At 29.5% G+C, this 18583-nt stretch overlaps 2 protein-coding genes and 1 pseudogene across 2 annotated transcripts; 2 read left to right on the top strand and 1 right to left on the bottom strand.

Moving 5' to 3' along the window:
- Nucleotides 1–481: 481 nt before the first annotated feature.
- Nucleotides 482–4546, top strand: LOC113384453 (annotated as a pseudogene).
- Nucleotides 4547–6383: 1837 nt separating this feature from the next.
- Nucleotides 6384–8807, top strand: LOC113384866 (mRNA export factor-like). The gene is given in 10 exon segments (XM_026622633.1): nucleotides 6384–6605; nucleotides 6999–7026; nucleotides 7029–7090; nucleotides 7249–7264; nucleotides 7267–7421; nucleotides 7492–7717; nucleotides 8042–8092; nucleotides 8095–8159; nucleotides 8436–8642; nucleotides 8710–8807. Coding segments are annotated over 10 exon segments (1059 nt in total). The 5' UTR covers nucleotides 6384–6443; the 3' UTR covers nucleotides 8797–8807.
- Nucleotides 8808–8915: 108 nt separating this feature from the next.
- On the bottom strand, nucleotides 8916–9586 carry LOC113385374 (NADH dehydrogenase [ubiquinone] 1 beta subcomplex subunit 3-like). Its single transcript, XM_026623220.1, has 3 exons — nucleotides 9503–9586; nucleotides 9214–9363; nucleotides 8916–9150 (listed from the first exon to the last, which is right to left on the bottom strand). The coding sequence occupies exons 2-3, from the start codon at nucleotides 9354–9356 to the stop codon at nucleotides 8973–8975; spliced, it is 321 nt and encodes a 106-aa protein (XP_026479005.1). The 5' UTR covers nucleotides 9357–9363; nucleotides 9503–9586; the 3' UTR covers nucleotides 8916–8972.
- Nucleotides 9587–18583: the final 8997 nt, after the last annotated feature.

The raw sequence follows: 18583 nt of genomic DNA, 5'->3' as shown, positions 1-18583 counted from the left end.
ATGTGGCAATATTAAAGTCATCGATGGCAGCACTACTAAGTTGAACATTGTTGTGGAGTGAAGCATTTCCATAGATAAAAACATTGCATAGAAATTTTATTTATACTTCTTTACTTCATTTGTTTTATCATTCTTGGTACATTAGTCTTTGCAAACTTTTTTGATAAGAAATGTTGAAGATATCGGTTAATTCAGAGTGAATGGATTATAAATTAAGTTTGAGCGCGCCTGATGCTTTCTCATAAGTCATTATATTTATATAAATATATATGTAAATTCTCCATCGTCAAAATAGTGGACCCAAGTCAATTTGAATTACATCAAGCGTGATAGAAAATTCATGTTGATTATTCAAACAAATATTATTGTGTTGATATGAATTTCTTGCTTATTATGTACTTTACGTACATCGAGTGGAAAACTCGGATTTACTTATGGATTTAGAATGGTTGGTTGTTAACAGGGCACTTATATTCACCTTGTGTGGGTACTCAAGAAGGTGAGATAATCTTAAAGTATCAACATTTTTAGTATTATCACTCTAACTTGTGTAATTTTGTATTGATTGACATTTTATGAAAGAAGGAAAGACAGAGATAGAGAATGATTAATTCTAATATTGCTTGAATCAGTTTAAAACATTAACAGTTTATAATAAGTATTTTAATATCACATTTAAAGAGTGTATTCATCTGAAAATTATTGTTTGTTGTACAATGTTATTAAATATGTAAGAATTTCATATATGCATGATTAAACATCAAATTGGAAAATAATATTTATAATTTTGCACAAGCAGATGTTAAATGATCACCAAATGATATATTAATTAATGAGCAAGTGTACAAATTTGATATTTTCACAAACTAATGAGAGAGGGTCTTTTGTTTGCTATAATTTGAAATTCTTTCTTACTAAGAATGTCCATTAAGATGGGTGAAATCAAGGAAATGACCATAGATATGTAGATTAGCTCATATTTTTATTATATTTATTAATTACAGTGGTCGAAATGGCGACTATGCCAACAAGTGCACCTACATCAGCAGATGCTTGTCTAAGTATTGTTCATTCTTTGATGTGTCATCGACAAGGAGGTGAAAATGAGATTTTGCAAAGCGAGCTATAGAATCCCTTGTAAAAAAGTTAAAGGAAAAACGAGATGAATTAGATTCTTTATCACCGCAATTACTACAAATGGTGCACATCCTAGCAAATGTGACAATTCAGAGAACCTTAGATGGAAGATTGCAAGTGGCTGGAAGAAAGGGATTTCCTCATGTTATTTATGCCAGAATATGGAGGTGGCCAGATCTTCATAAAAATGAACTAAAGCATGTAAAATATTGCCAATTTGCTTTGATTTAAAATGTGACTCAGTTTGTGTTAATCCTTACCATTATGAACGTGTGGTCTCTCCAGGGATTGGTATGAATCTTTATCAATTATATTAACTATAACTATAAAAATGATCTGACTGGTATAAAAATATATATTTCAGATTTGTCTTCCTTGACAATACATACTTCTAATTGTGCACGGCTTCCCAAAGATGAATACACTGCAGGTAATCCATCTTCACAAATGGATCCTGATTTTGTTCCAACAATTCCGCATTATCCTCATAATCCTGTAGGGCCAGAAGTAACAACAACTGCTGTACATCCTGGCAATGTTGGGCCCCAACAGGATACACAAGGTGAGAAAGGGAATTTTAATAATTTTTATAGTTATGGAAGCATACAGGTGATATGAAACATTTTAGAATATCCATTAATATTTAATTTATCATTTTATACTATTAATTTGTTTTTATTTTTTTACTTGTTATACTTATCCCTGTAATGCCTCCTGAAAAGAACTTTGTGCATAACATTTAGCAAGTCTAATTTACTTCTTCAGAATCAAATTTGGATATATATAGTATTCACTTGTAAATTTCATAAATTAGATATATTAATAGTTGAATAGTTTATTTATTCTTTCTCTTAAAAATGCTTTTGTTTCATTATTATCAATGTTATGTGAAAATTTTAGTTAAAAAATTCTTTCTCTGAAAATTCAATGTATGATCTATGTTTCTTCAATATTTTATCTATTTGTTTTATAATAATAAATATTCATATCACATTGCATTACTTTAGCTATTACTCAATTATTAGGTGAACCCATCTTTGTTGGTCCAATGCCTCCATCAATACCAAAACTAGAACCAACTGATGGTAGACCAAACTGGATGCCTAATAGATTACCTCATCGTAAGATATTATTTTATTTTAGTTTGATTTAAATTTCAGAGCACTTGAATTTATTTTGTATAATTTTACAGATTTTACTATTGCAATATTTGTTACTCTCAAGAATTCAGAAATAAATGTTTATTTTTTAGTTTAAAAAGTTCATTTCTATTGCAAGTATTTTATGATTTGCTACAAAATTATTCACTAATGCTTTTATTATTTAGTGACGATCTTCTATTATTTGAATAATTTAATTAATATTTATTTACTTGTTACACAATTGTTGCAAATAGAAATAACAAAGTTTTTATTTAGTAAAATATTTCAAAGCAAAAGGTGAACAAAACCAAAAGATGATTTAATTTTTCTATTGACATAACATTATTATTTTGTAAAAAATATGCTTCTCCGCCTCTTAGCATCTATACCACATGGAATGCCAGCAAATGTTCCTCAATCAGTTGTTAGACATCCTGCTGTTGTGCCAAGCAGTAATGTACCTGGTAATTCTGGTCAACAACAGTTTTTTGGTCCACCTAATGAACAGATAAATTCTGAAACACAAATAACTAATTTGGGTAAATATAAACTAAAAATGTAAATAAACTTCAATTCTTTTTTTTCAAACACATAATCATTATGTATTAGGTTCTACATCTGCTGAATGTGCTTCTGCAGTATCACCTCAACAAATTGCAAACGGTTTTGGAAATAACACTGGAAATCAATCTGGCCAACCAGGTGCAGCAGGCATGGTGGTTAATCAGACACAAGGTGCACGACAGAATTATGCAGGGCCACATGCAACCTGGACAGGTTCTAGCACTGTTACTTATACACCATCACATCATACAGCTACTGGACCCTATTGTAAGTTGTAATTTAAAGAACAATTTTCTGAATTTTTTTTCTGATTGAATAAATAATGTTTCTTAGTCTATGTTAATGGTTTAAGTTGTCCAGAACTAAAGATGAAATTTTTCTAATTTAGGGGGACATAATGCTGCAAATAATTATCCTGGTGGTGAAATTAACAGTGTTTCTCCTGGATTATTATCATCACAACCTGCTCCTGAGTATTGGTGCTCAGTAGCTTACTTCGAATTGGACACTCAAGTTGGAGAAACATTTAAGGTGCCATCCTCAAGACCCAATGTTATAGTAGATGGATATGTAGATCCTTCTGGTGGTAATCGATTTTGTCTTGGAGCATTGAGTAATGTGCACAGAACAGAGCAGAGTGAAAGAGCTAGGTAAATAACTTTTGATTATGTTATGCAAAAAATAATGTTTTATTTGCAGTTGGCGGCATGAATTTATTTTTATTTCCAATAGACTTATCATAATCATTTTTTTGATTTCAGGTTACATATTGGTAAAGGTGTTCAGCTAGATTTAAAAGGTGAAGGCGATGTATGGTTATTATGCAACAGTGATCATTCAGTATTTGTACAAAGCTATTATCTTGATAGAGAAGCTGGAAGAGCTCCTGGTGACGCCGTTCATAAAATTTATTCCAGTGCATATATAAAGGTTAAAACAATATGTAAATAGTGTGATATCAAAACTTTTACTTCATTTTTAAACCTTATTGAAAAATAATTGTGTTTAACTTACATTCTCATAAAAAATCAAAGTTATTGAATGAGAATGCTTGAGATTATCATGTTTTATCTACTCTATATTATATAGTTGTTTGGACGTTTTTGACTTTTTTTTTATCTAGGTGTTTGATCTTCATCAGTGCCATAGTCAAATGCAAATTCAAGCTCGAACAGCTCAGGCTGCAGCAGCTGCTCAAGCTGCTGCTGTTGCAGGAAGAATTACTGTGCCATCTAGTACTAGTGCCATAGCTCCTATTAGTAAGCAATTTTTTTATGTATAAGTATAATATTTTCTGAATTATGTAACAATTTTCTACTTTAATTAAGGTTTAAGTGCCGCTGCAGGTATTGGTGTGGATGATCTTCGTAGACTTTGCATTTTACGTCTGAGTTTTGTAAAAGGTTGGGGACCCGATTATCCCAGGCAATCAATAAAAAATACCCCTTGTTGGATAGAAATACACTTACATAGAGCTTTACAGCTACTTGATGAAGTGCTCCATACAATGCCTATAGATGGGCCCAGAGTTAATGAATAAAGCAGTGTAATATTAATGTTAATTGTATAAGAGAGTTAAGTGAAACAAATAGGTTGATTTACATTTTATCGTTGTATTTTTATCTAATGACAAACTTTTAATGTTTTTGTTCTTGAAATATTTGTGTGATTGTATTTTACAAGAAACCTGACGTGATTGACTGATGTCAATAAGTAATTTTACATAAGCAAGATAGTGTTATCTTTTCTAAAAAAAAAAAATTAAGAATAGAATCATAAAATGTTGAAGTTTATGGAATATAAGCTAAGTGTTGATAATATAGAAACAGTGATCCAGATTTGACACATTTATTTATATTTATATAGATTATATGTTTATATTTATTAAACCTATGTGATTTTAAGCAGCAGTTAAAATATATACATGTACATATATATTCTGTTTTATTTTGTTTTAAATGTTATTGACCGTTTTTGGTATTTGTAACCTGTCTATGTGTTATTTTGAATTGTTATTTTCTTTTAAATATGTTAGAAGTAAATTCATAAAATGCTAGAAAATACAAATTTTTCATTGTTGACCTCCACACTTTAATAATCAAAGATTTAATCAATAACAAAAATGTAATAATCTTAATATATCAAAGATTTTTCCCAAATGATAATAGACAAATATTTGAAACTGTGGGAGTAGTAATGATTATGACAATATATTAAGTTAGAAACTCCCAACAATAAAAAAAATATAAATTTATTAATTATAAAAAATATTTCGATATCAAAAATATACATGACATGTCCGATTGTTTTTTACAAATCAAAACCAGCCTGCTTGATATCGCCACACACTCCCTGCCCAGTGTTGATCTCACAGTTAAAAAAAAAAAAAAAAAAACAGGGAAACACGTTATAAAAATGTGGTGGGAAAGCAGATTATAGCAGACCAGTGTTGTAATACTGGTCAATTACAAATTTCCATGTTTCGTCAGCAGATCCACCGTATGTGGTGATTTGACCTGCCATCAACTCCATATTCTGCATAATGTTCTCGATCTAATGGGTATTAGTTATATCAGAATAACTTAATGTTTAGAATGCATAATTTATGGGTACAGTTTCCATTTCTGCAAGCGTTGCATTCGTATCTGATGAGTTCCGATCAGAGAAAGAAGTTGGCTCTTTATCCAAATCAGGATCATTGGTTTCTTTGACATAAGAGTCCAGAATTGTGGAATCCAATAAATTATGTCAAATTTGTTTTGATTCGTCGTTGTCACCGATAATGGGAGGTAGCATTATAAGACGATTTGTTGAGTTAACAGAGAAAGAGAGGTTGAATTCCAATGAAAAGTTCAGGCTCCAAATTATTTTTTCTGTCAGCAATAAACACTGAGGTCTGGGTATACCAAATGAGTAACCTCGGAAGTCTGATCCAGATAGTAAGTGCGTTAACTATGATGGATTGGACTGGACATACCTTATAGGTCGTCACTGAAGACCAGTGATTATGGTGCTGCGTCAAAATCAATTTTTCTTAAATCTTCGAAAAATAAAACTCCTTTATCTTCATCTCCATCGTCGTGAGTCATCAATGTGGGAGTCGTAATGATTATGACATTATATTTTAATTAGAAACTCCCAACATAATAAAAAAATATAAATTTATTAACTGTAAAAATATTTCGATCTCAAAAATATACATGACATGTCCGATTGTTTTTTACAAATCAAAACCAGCCTGCTTGATATCGCCACAAAACAATTGATTCTTTTTAGGTTTGGATAGAAGTTTAGCAACAAAACTAATGGAATAAGCTTTTCTGTTTGGTATTATGTGACTAGTCAATATCTTAAACATAAACAATTTTCAAACCAATTTTTCGTTACTTCCGCATTATTATTATATTTCCAAGGGTTACTTCCGCCATCAAGAATTAATTTTTCTGAAAAGTCCACCCAGAGCCATCTATTACCATTCCACTTAATCAATTGTAATGTCAACGCATTTCATAAATATTTGGATTAACGATAAAACACAATGCATAATATTTAAGGTTATTTTTAAAAAACAATTGTTAATTAAATAAATAAAAGTGCAAAATGTTTGGATCTAATTTTGGGGCTACACCGACTCCGTCGTCTGCAAATCCTATGAAAGATTTTGAAGTAACTTCTCCACCTGATGATTCAGTGTCAGCTTTAGCGTTTAGTCCAGGAACACTTCCACAAAATTTCTTGATCGCTGGAAGTTGGGATTGCAATGTAATATATAATTATAATATTAAATATGTAAATTCATAATTGCATGATAAATAATACATCATAACCTATTGTGGCTGGGTTCTGTACATAGTAATTTTTATAACGATTAGATTTCTATTTCGATAACTACCTAAAATAGAATAAAACAGTAATATAAATGGTCAATTGAATAATAATTAGATTAGTTATCAAACAACAATCAAACTAACAAAAGCAAAGAAAACATCATAATTTAGTATTAATTCATTTTTATTTGTAGTATTTGAATTTAAAATATGAACATGGGCAATATGTAATTTTTTATTATAAATGTTAGTACGGATATTATAAATCGTATAAAATTATTTGATAACACATCTATTTGATTCACTGCAATAAAGTTACATATTTTAGGTAAGATGCTGGGAAGTAGAACAAACTGGAAAACAAATCCAAAATCGATGCAAACAGTGGGAGGTCCTGTGCTGGATGTTTGTTGGAGCGATGTACGTATTTAATTTTGTAATCAACAACTCAGAATTGGGTTTATTCAGATTTTGTGTATTAATTTGCATTATGTCACAAAAAAATTTATACATAATATAAATAACAATAGCAAACTTTTAAAAAAACTCTTATATTAATCATATAATACCAATTATAGGATGGGACAAAGGTTTTTTTGCTTCTTGCGACAAACAAGTCAAATGTTGGGATTTAGGTTCAAACCAAATGATTCAAGTTGCAGCTCACGATGCTCCGGTTAAAACCTGTCATTGGATAAAAGGCACCACTTACACTTGTCTAATGACTGGTTCTTGGGATAAAACCCTTAAGGTACAGAATAAAACTGTTTTCATAGTTACACAAATTACATTATTTTTGTAATAATTTATTCATACAATAGTTTTGGGACACCCGCTCACCTAATCCTATGATGTCAATCAATTTGCCTGAGCGTTGTTACTGTGCTGATGTAGATTACCCAATGGCAGTTGTTGGGACTGCCAGCCGGGGTCTAATTGTATATACTTTAGAAAATACACCAACTGAATATAAAAGGCTTGATAGTCCTTTGAAATACCAACATCGGACTGTTGCTATTTTTAGAGATAAAAAGAAAGTACCAACAGGTAATAAGAATATATTCATGGACATTTATCATCAAAATAACTTTTGAATTTTGGTAGTAACTAAATTCTGTGGCTAATAAATAGATAAAATTTGGTTTGTGATAGACATCAATATGCTGTGCGGATTCTATCAAGTGTTCATTAGTACAAATGTTTGAAAATGAATGTTTCAATCAAAGACTTAACATATAAAAAAATATCAATATGATTTTTATGCCTATCTTTTTCTGTTTATTAAGATTCTAGATATTCTTAAAAAAAATTTGAAAAGCATTTCCATTTTAAATTTTTGCATTCATTAAATGTTCTTTTGAATCTTACTAGGTTATGCACTGGGCAGTGTGGAAGGTCGTGTAGCCATTCAATATGTCAATCCGTAAATCCAAAAGACAATTTTACATTTAAATGCCACCGATCCAATGGAACACCTAATGGATTTCAGGTATTTAACACCAAACTGTACTTTCATAGAATTCACATAAAGCAAAATCTCTTTTTATATTATTTTAAACTATTAAATTAGATTGTTAAATATTTTAAACTGCACATATTTTCAAGAACAATGATATATTACATTTATTATTATATCAACTTTACAGAATACAGATTATATGTAAATTTTATAATTATCAAAAGATTCCAACAATGCTCTACTTATTCACGCAGAGTTTGAAAACATTATAAAATTAACACTCAATAATATTTTTTTCGTTATTAGGATATATATGCTGTGAATGATATAGCATTCCATCCCATTCATGGAACCTTAGCGACAGTTGGTTCAGATGGCTCATTCAGTTTTTGGGATAAAGACGCAAGAACTAAACTAAAACCATCTGAAGCTATGGAGCAACCTATCACAAAATGTGCTTTTAACCACAATGGACAAATTTTTGCTTATTCTGTGAGCTATGATTGGTCTAAGGTAATACTTATTTAATTAGAATGCATTGATTATATTCCTAAGTTATATGATAAAATTTTTATTGCAGGGTCACGAATTTTACAATCCTACTAAGAAGAATTATATATTTTTAAGACCTTGTTTTGATGAGTTAAAACCAAGAACATCAACTTGATTTGATTTTTTCTGTATGTAAATTTTTTTTAGATTATTAAATATTAGTGATTTAATTTTTATATTACATTCAAACACATTGCATCAAAATATTAAAATAAACAGAACCTGTGACTTATCTTCCTCTTTTATTAGTATAATAATATCTACAATCATCTAATTATATCAAATTAATTATTAATGATGTCCATGACCATGATGATCATCTTTAGGATTCATTTTTTCCCATGCCTTCTCTAATGCGACTGTTACTACTGTAGCAGCCAGTCCCCATTTGAATCCTCGGAATAAAAAGCCCATCGTTCGGCTCCTTCTTGTTCCAAATTCTTTTGTATTAAATCGCCATACTTCATTTCTATTTAACAAAAAATGAACAAAATATAAAACTGAAATGGGTACTAAGTAATATATTGTTTACCTCAGCCATGGGTCTTTAAGTCCTTTACTTGCAAGAGCCTTTTGGACTTGAACTAATTCAGGGGCATCTTCAACTTTGTAAATCCTATAATCTGGTACAACGTAGGGGTCTCCGTGCCCATGTCCATGACCATGACCTCCCATTCTGTCCCTTATTTGTAATAATTATTTTATTATGTAACTGTCACTATTTTATAGGTTATGTGAATTTTAAAAAAAAGTTATGTGTTAAAGACAATTTTGCATGCGTATTATGTATTGTAAAATAGTTTAATTTTTAATATGGTTACCAGTGAGGAAGAACTCTTTAATTTAATTCTCAGCTTTTTCACTGTATTTACAGTGACATATGCCAAATAGAAACTCTAGTAAACAGATCTTTACATAGTACGAGAGGCCAGGACACAGGCAGTATTATAAACTCCCTCGTTACCACAAATAAAAATCTTTACGTTTTCGAGCGTTTTTTTTTTTTAATTTAATTTTCGGTTCGGAAAGTTTTTTATAATTATTTACGATTTAAAAGAAATGTGTTAGAAATAGTCAAATAAGTTTCAAATGTTAGATAAATTCAAAAAATTTAGAAACAATGTGTGCAATGGGAACTATTTGAATTCTATTCGATTTCTTATGAACTACAAATCAAATTTTTATTGATGTATGAACTATAATTGCTTATGTTCGTAGTTTTTGTATATGCTATTTATAAATTTTTATGTAAATTAATTTTTACATATTTAACTTCCCGTAGGGTAAGTTATTGTAATGGGCCGAAAATCGGAATTGAAAATTTTTACATTTCTCGACGTTTTGAAGGTTTCTGAACGTTTTGGCATACCTTAGAAAAAATGGATGTGTGTGTGTGTGTGTGTGTGTGTGTGTGTATGTATGTATGGATACAAATTTTCGCCCACGTTTTCGGGCGCACGGATCAACCGATTTGAATGGTTCAAAAGGCATTCGATTCCTATTGATAGGGAAAAGAGCTGATTAGTTTTTGGCAAAGGCAGGTCCAGCCGTTTCGGAGATACGGAGCAAAGAGTGCAGAAAATAGAAATCGAATTTTTGAGAGAACGGAGTATCCGATTTGAATGATCTAAAAAACATTCAATTAGTAATGATTGGGAGAAGTGTTTATTAGTTTTTGGCAAAGGCAGGCCCAGCCATTTTGAAGATACGGAGCAAAATATGTAAAAAATGGCAATTTCAGATAGAACTAAGCGTCCGATTTTAATGATTCAAAGAACTTTCTGCTTGTCTTAACAAAATAATTGATTTTGGGAAAAAAAATTTTGCTCCATTTTTTTTTTTTTTTTTTTTTTTTTTTAGTTTCTTGTATATCGAAAATATTTCAGATTTTATGTTTGATTCTGACTATAGTTCTAATATACTTTACAAATAATTTCAACTCTGCAATTCAGTTTATATAATTCTTATAAATATTAGACAATGTTACAATATTCATAATAATCTATTTGAAAACATTCAGTATTCCACGAACATTTCGTTACGGTACGGGAAGTTCCAGCAATTTGCCTTAAGGCACGATGCCATAATTGCCTCAAGACAGAATTCCACTTACAGCTAGTTTAATGGTGAATTTGAGTGTAAATCCTTGCTCGCCTCGATTAGATATTCTTGTCGCTGTCTCTCGTATTATCCTTTCGAATTATTCGATTCTCAAGAACCAGCTTGAAGCGTACCCAGCTAACTTCTCTCCGCTTCGATCCACCAAGGTTATTTCAGAGGTATGATTTAAGATGAATTTAAGATTCCATTCAGTTTTGTATTGTGATCGTGCTGCTTAGGTCGTACATATACAAAAACGAGGGCAAATTTTGAATTATTTTCAATTAATCATAACTATGATTTATGTGCAAAAATGAAGTGTAGCATCACGTAAGAGCAGTGAGTGAAAAGAATGTTTTAATTCATAAAAAGTCTCATAATGTGTGAAAAGTTGTACGACTGTTTACCTCGGACATGTGTGAATTTTTGTTTGTTGATGACTTTTGTGTTATGGATTTGTTTTGTGCCGGTGCTGTCAAATGGATTAACTTATCCTGATGTCACTGTTAATACGAGTAAGTAGAAATATTTTATAATGAAATAGACATGGAGCTTTGTATTTGGATTAATTTTATTTAAATAACCCAAGCTAATTGTAGGATCAAACATAGGGGTAACTTTTTGTAATATGGGGAACATCGTTCTGTCTGATTGCATATGTTTTGATTTTGTGATCTGGAAAATCCTGGGTTATGAGGATTTTTTATTTATGTTATCTAAGTTTAAAGATTTTGTTTTAGGATATATAAAAACATATTATTTTTGTAATATTTAAAAATATAACACACATCCTTAAGGATGTATTATATTGCTTTTCAGTTCAGGTCGTAAGACAAGGATTGTGTATAATGCCTTTTTTATTATAAATATTAGTAATAATTGTTGTCTTTATCAAGCAAAAATGTAAACACTTTCTTTTATCGTTGTCTGATCTATCAAAATGCAATTTGTATTCAATTTCAAATATGAAAAAAACCTAATATTTTTTAGTTAAGTATATTTTTCATAAACTTAATATACAGGTCTTTAACTCATAAATAACTTGTAGTAAAAATAAAAATATAATTTGCCAGTAAACTAATATATGACATTCAAAAATAAATTAGTGGGGTGCATGGCTTCGTACCTTAAGGCAAATTGCTAGAACTTCCCGTACCGTAATTAAAAATTTTGTTACGAAACCCAAAAAAAAAATTATACAAAATGTGTACACATTACTATTAAAATCTCTATAAAACATCTGATAGTTTGATGTACATATTTCCAATAAACATTTTTGACCGCCAAATCACATTTTTTTAACTTATTTTTATTGAGAGTCCACAACCGCTGGACCTACCTTCCCCAAAATTTAATCAGTTCTTCATCTTGTCGAAACAAGTAAAATGTTTTTTGAATTATCAAAATCGGACGCTCCGTTCTCTTGAAGTTACCGTTTTTGGCACTTTTTGCCTCGTATCTTCGGAACGGCTAGACCTGCCTTCGCCAAAAACTAATCTGCACGTCTTCTAATCAATACGAATCGAATGTTTTTTGAATTATTCAAATCGGTTGATCGGTGTTTCCGAAATCGTCGACGAAAATTTGTATCCGCACACACACACATATACAAACACATGTACACACACACACACGCGTACATCGATTTTTTCTAAGGTATGTCAAAATGTTCAAAAACCTTTGAAACGTAAAGATATATAAAATTTTTCTTTTTCGATTTGTTGTTAAAAATATTTTAATTTACATCTTATTTGCCATATTGTGGATAAATTATGAACTCTATTCATTTTATTATAGAGAAGTCAAATATGTTTATAACTAAATTTAAAACTACATTGGGCAGTTTGCCAAAGTCATTAATCTGTAGAAAATAACAACATAAACTGCACATAAAAGCTAACTTATGCCTTCAAATAGTAAGAAATAAATATTTAGTTAAGAGTAGATTTGTAAGAAGGATTTGACATATCCTTTTGTATATAAAACAAATCAGGTTGTATTTAAACCTAGCTCAAGTAATTGTCTGAAAAAATATTATGTACAAATTTTAGAATCTCAAATTTAACTAAATTCTACCAACTCCAAGATGTTGGTTGAGATAAATTATCTCAAATGGGGTAAAAATGGAATTTTTGAGGTAAAAAGAATATATTTTTAATTGATATTTACTGTATTTGCTACATAGTAGACCGCAGAGGGGTAATCTCTTTTTGTCATGGGGGTAGTATCAAAATAGTATTAGACAAAAATATTTTGGAGTAAATTTTAAAAATGTCTCCCGACCGCTGCTCCAAGAATTGATTATCTTCAGTTTTTCATTTACTTTTATATTTAGTTGAGATGACAAAAGAATAAGATTATAATGCTAAAAAAGAATAGATTTCAATGTAATTTTTAATCAAATTATAAGAGTGAATTACACCAGAAATTTAATTATTAATTACAAATCAGCTGGATATAATAACAATATAGCTTTTGTATTTACATATTTGTTCATTGACATCAGAATGCATTTGTCTATAATGAATAATGTAAGCTTTCAATAAGCCGAGTCTCTATATAATAAATATACTCATCGGTTGCGCCCCAATTTAAATTTTATTAATCATGATTTATCATTCGCGTCATGATAAAAGTACTTTTGTAACTCTTTGATCTTTTTTAACTTCTCGTAGGGTAAGTTATAGTAATCGCAAAAAATCGAAAATGAAAATTTATATATATCTTTTTTTAACATTTTTGCATACTTCAGAAAAAAGGAAGCATGTGTGTGTAGAATGTATATATTTATCTTATCCTTAGTTCCATTTTTACACAAATTAAATCTAAGTTTAATTCTGACCGCTTCAGGAACTTAGTATATCAGTTTAATTGCTCTAATTGCGAACTTTTTTTTATATAGGAGAAACCAGGAAAACTCAAAAACTACCAAACAATTCAAGACCATGTTAACCGAGCATATAAATAATTTGAATCATAATATAGATTTTTTCACCCAAAAATTTTCATTTTGAAGAGAAAAATTGCTGAGGGGTTGTTTTTGCAATTGCATAACGACAGGGTAATAAACAAACGATTTGACAACACGACCCTGAACGAAACAAACACGTGGTTCCTAAATAGTGTCAATTTTTTTAAAAAATGACAAGATCCCACCGCTTTTTAAATTTCTCGTAAAATTCAAACATATTTAAGAACTGCTTTAAGAAAAAACGTGACATTTCTATCTTGGACTCCGATTTATCCGCAAAAAGAGCCAAAAATGGTTCATAAAACATTTTATTTCTATTGAACGGATAAATTTTTTGAAAAGGCGAGTGTAGTGGTTTCGAAGATCCAATAAGAAAAATAAAAAAATGCCATATGACATATGCAAATCAAATTATCAGATATTTGATAGAGATTTTAATAATATATTATTTTAATTTTCAAAAAATTTTAAAATTCCTAAAAATCAAATTTTTATCAGTTTTCAAAAACTTTAAAAAAGATCAATTTTTGGTTTAGAAAATTACATCAATTTGCCATAAGGCACGATGCCAAGCACTACTAGTTATTATTTTCAATGCCCCCATATGAAAATTAATTTTTAGCAATATTATATCGCGGCCGTAAGAAAATTATCACATATGTTTTGCAACCGTGCATTTTTTTGTTATGGCAAGTGAAAGGCACACACTAGTCTCGCTAAGAATTTCTAGAAGAGTGCATAACAGGCATTGCCATTTTATAATTTTTGGCATAATTAATTTGGACACAAAAAATATGTTTCATTCATTCCTGAGATTTATATTTACGAAGCAAATAATATGTCCATATCACTTTTATAATAGATATTATTTATACTGGAATAGATAGAATTAGAATAAAATTCAAATTCTATACCCGATGAGATGTATTTCTTTTTTTATCTTACGTATAAGCTGACCATGGCAACTTGGTCTAGCAACAACTGGTTCGATCTCGGCTAGCTTGATATCAAGCAGTAGTGATATCAGAGATTTGCTCGAGATTATAGATCATCTATAAAATATGATTCAGGACGTTGAAATGGAACTATTGGCCAGCTTGGTATCAAGCAGTAGTGATATCAGAGATTTGCTCGAGATTATAGATCATCTATAAAATATGATTCCGGAGGTTAAAATGGAACTATTGGCCAGCTTGGTATCAAGCAGTAGTGATATCAGAGATTTGCTCGAGATTATAGATTATCTATAAAATATGATTCAGGAGGTTAAAATGGAACTATTGGCCAGCTTGGTATTAAGCAGTAGTGATATCAGAGATTTGCTCAAGATTATATATCATCTATAAAATATTATTCAGGAGGTTAAAATGGAATTATTGGCCAGCTTGGTATCAAGCAGTAGTGATATTAAAGATTTGCTCGAGATTATAGTTCATCTATAAAATATGATTCAGGAGGTTAAAATGGAACTATTGGCCAGCTTGATATCAAGCAGTAGTGATATCAGAGATTTGCTTGAGATTATAGATCATCTATAAAATATTATTCAGGAGGTAAAAATGGAATTATTGGCCAGCTTGATATCTAGCAGTAGTGATATCAGAGATTTGCTCAAGATTATAGATCATCTATAAAATATGATTCAGAAGGTTAAAATGGAACTATTGGCCAGCTTGGTATTAAGCACTAGTGATATCAGAGATTTGCTCGAGATTATAGATCATCTATAAAATATGATTCAGGAGGTTAAAATGGAACCATTGGCAATAATAATTGCAAAATGCTATTATTGCCACAAAAAAGAACAAGGGCAATATAGAAGAAGATGTATAATTCCATAATTGATGTATAATTATTATGACAAATATTTTTCCAGCAACCATTTTATTTTTTGTGAATTTTTCTCGTGTCATACATTCTAATTAATTATATCAGAATTAGTTTGCAAAGTAGTTTTACTTGAAAAATCCCAAATACTAAATGACTCATATGGTACCACATTATTACAACATTTGCATATAATTTTGATCATATGACAAACAGAAATGTATTAAATACGTATAAGTATTAAGGGGACCCATTAATCACGTTATCGAAATATTGGATTTTTGGATTTTTAGACCCCCCGTCCCCCTTGGTGATACGTGGTGATATTCAAAACTAGCCCCCTCCCCCAACAAACATAACGTGTATTTTTAGTTACGAAAAAATTGTAAAATTTTTGATATTTTTTGAAAATGTTTGGATTTAAAAAAAAATCAGGTAAAAATTAATTTTCCGTGATATCTTACTATAACTCTCCCTCCCCCACGTGATTTTTTATCAAAGCCACTTTCCTCTCCCCAAGATTGTTACTTTTTTTTTTAAATACTTTTTCATGGTTTATGGCGTTTTTATCTCTATTTTTTGTTTATTAAAAACGATTCATTCTATTAAGTTTTAATTTTGTGGCCCTTAAATCAATTTTTTTGCATTATCTGGAACGCATTATTTGACGAAGGCGTTACAAGGAAGTTGCGTACGAGTAGGACGACGTTGTCTGCATATAACTTAATGTCCTTATTGCAAAAATGCATTATTGTCTAATAGCACTAGCAAGAATAACTTTAGCTTTGAAATAAATTCAATATTTTCCTTTGCACTACATTGAGATTATTTATCAAATCACGTTTGAACTTAGATATTTGCTAAAATTTATAATTTCAACTTGAATCAGTTATGAAAATAGTTTTTTGATCGACCTCTACCACCTTGCGATAAAATAGCTTTATCTTTATATTATATGGAAAGTCCAGCGCAAAATAAATAATTGAAAAGATTTCGGTAGAATATAAAATATTCTTTTATTTTCATTTTTAATTGCCTAGTTACTAAAACTAGATTGAACCAAACGAAATATTATCATTTTTTATGAACCATTTACACAAGAAAATCATTCTTTTTCGGATGAAAACTTAATTTTTCTATATGAGCATTTTGAATTTATTTGACTAATTATTAGTTAATTATTGATTATTAATTATTTTGATTAATAGTTTACCCGAACAATATTGGAAATGAATTCATCTATATTTTTTTCATTCCTTGATCATCCATTTTCAATCTTAAGACAATCATCAATTTTTCATTAAGTGCAAAAAATTTAAATATAAAATCTACGTTCCGTGATGTAGAATTTTTTCATTATCATAGTACAAAGTTGAAAAAAAAATAAAGATAAAATTTATATTTACTTTAAGATTTCAAATTTTAATAATCTTATAATAGGTCATTGGGCTTTTTGAATTTTTTTTATTATGAAGTTCATCTAACAAGGTTTTAAATAGGCAATTACGATGTTTTGTCAGCCGGTTTTTTAAACCTTTTTGATAATATAGTGTAATGATCATCAAGAAAATATAATTTTGTATTATATCACTGTATAAAATATAAAATCAGCAGTAAATTTGATGCAACACCCAATTTCCGTAGCAGAACATAAAACTTATTATCACAATGTCTTCAAATTACCGTTTAAGTAATATAATAATTATCTAACTTATGAATTAATTTAATAAAATAAATAATCTTCGAAGTTAAATTTAAATTTTGGATGGTTGTAGGAAAAAGTTATGAATATAAAAATATAAAATACATTGGATGAAAATATAAACAATTTATTAATTACAAAATTTTATGATAAATAAAAATGACAAATCATTTTGTTTTTCCTCAATGTCTAGCCTGCTTGATTTCCCACATGGTACTAAGATTTTACAAATATCCTTTATATTTGTTTCAAAATTTTGATTGATCTTTAGCTCAATATGTTATAATACTAATTACAATTTACATACTATTTTATTTAAAGCAATGTAAATATCTCAGCACAATCTTCGAAATTATTTCAAGGCTAATTTTACAATTTTAGCGATTTTTTGTTGGAATTTTACGATACTCTGAACCAGTGATTCCCAAAGTGGTTCATATGGACCCTCAAGGGTTCATGAAAATTTTCAATTCTCCATAATTCAACAAAAAGGAATTTTGGAGATCCACGATAGTAGGTCACAACACACCTTGTTAATATCTATTTTATTATTATTATGAAGTCAATTAGTAAATGTCTTAACTTGGATTAGTATATTTTCTTTAAATGTTTAATACTAAACGTTAATACAATTACTAATCTATAAAAAATAGATATCGGCTAAATAGGCAGTCCATGGCATAGTCTAAGTTGCTCACGACACAAACAAGTTTGGGAACCTATGCTCTAAACAACTAAAAATATGAATTCCTAAAATACATACCCAAAGAACATTGTGATTGTACTATTGTCCTAAATAATTTGAACTATTTATGAATATTATTTTTCTTATAATTTGCTAATTTATTTCAATAAGCATTTCAATTAGCTCAGTCCCATAGATTTATTATCAATATTACTAAACACATGTCGTGTAAAGGAAACTTTTTAAATCCATGTTAAAAATTAATTCTGTTTGGCGAACTGCCAAAATTGAACATCAAAGAAATTCTTTCGCATTTTGTGGACGGGTACAGTGCACTTAATACCAAACAATCGCGTTTTTAATAATTCGTAACTTTAATAATTTTTAATCATCATAAATAATCAATCATTTAAGCGTCATAAATTAATCAATCATCCACTTCCCAAAATATTATTTACTTTGCTATAATACAATATTTACTCGAAGAGCGAACGTCGCGTAGTCTCTTGATATCTCTACAATTCAGTGACGTCTGAAGACGTATGATCATAATTATCTAATATGTTTTTTAATCTAAATGTGCACCAACTGCGTGCTCGATTTGTCGACGAGGTATC

The sequence above is a fragment of the Ctenocephalides felis genome, unplaced genomic scaffold (assembly GCF_003426905.1).
Source record: "Ctenocephalides felis isolate EL2017-DRISC unplaced genomic scaffold, ASM342690v1 CF-g0.4_SCAFFOLD_03571, whole genome shotgun sequence".
In the NCBI taxonomy this organism is placed as follows: Eukaryota; Metazoa; Arthropoda; class Insecta; order Siphonaptera; family Pulicidae; genus Ctenocephalides; species Ctenocephalides felis.
The sequence above is the reverse complement of the archived record's forward strand: the minus strand, read 5'-3'. Positions and strand labels throughout refer to the sequence as shown.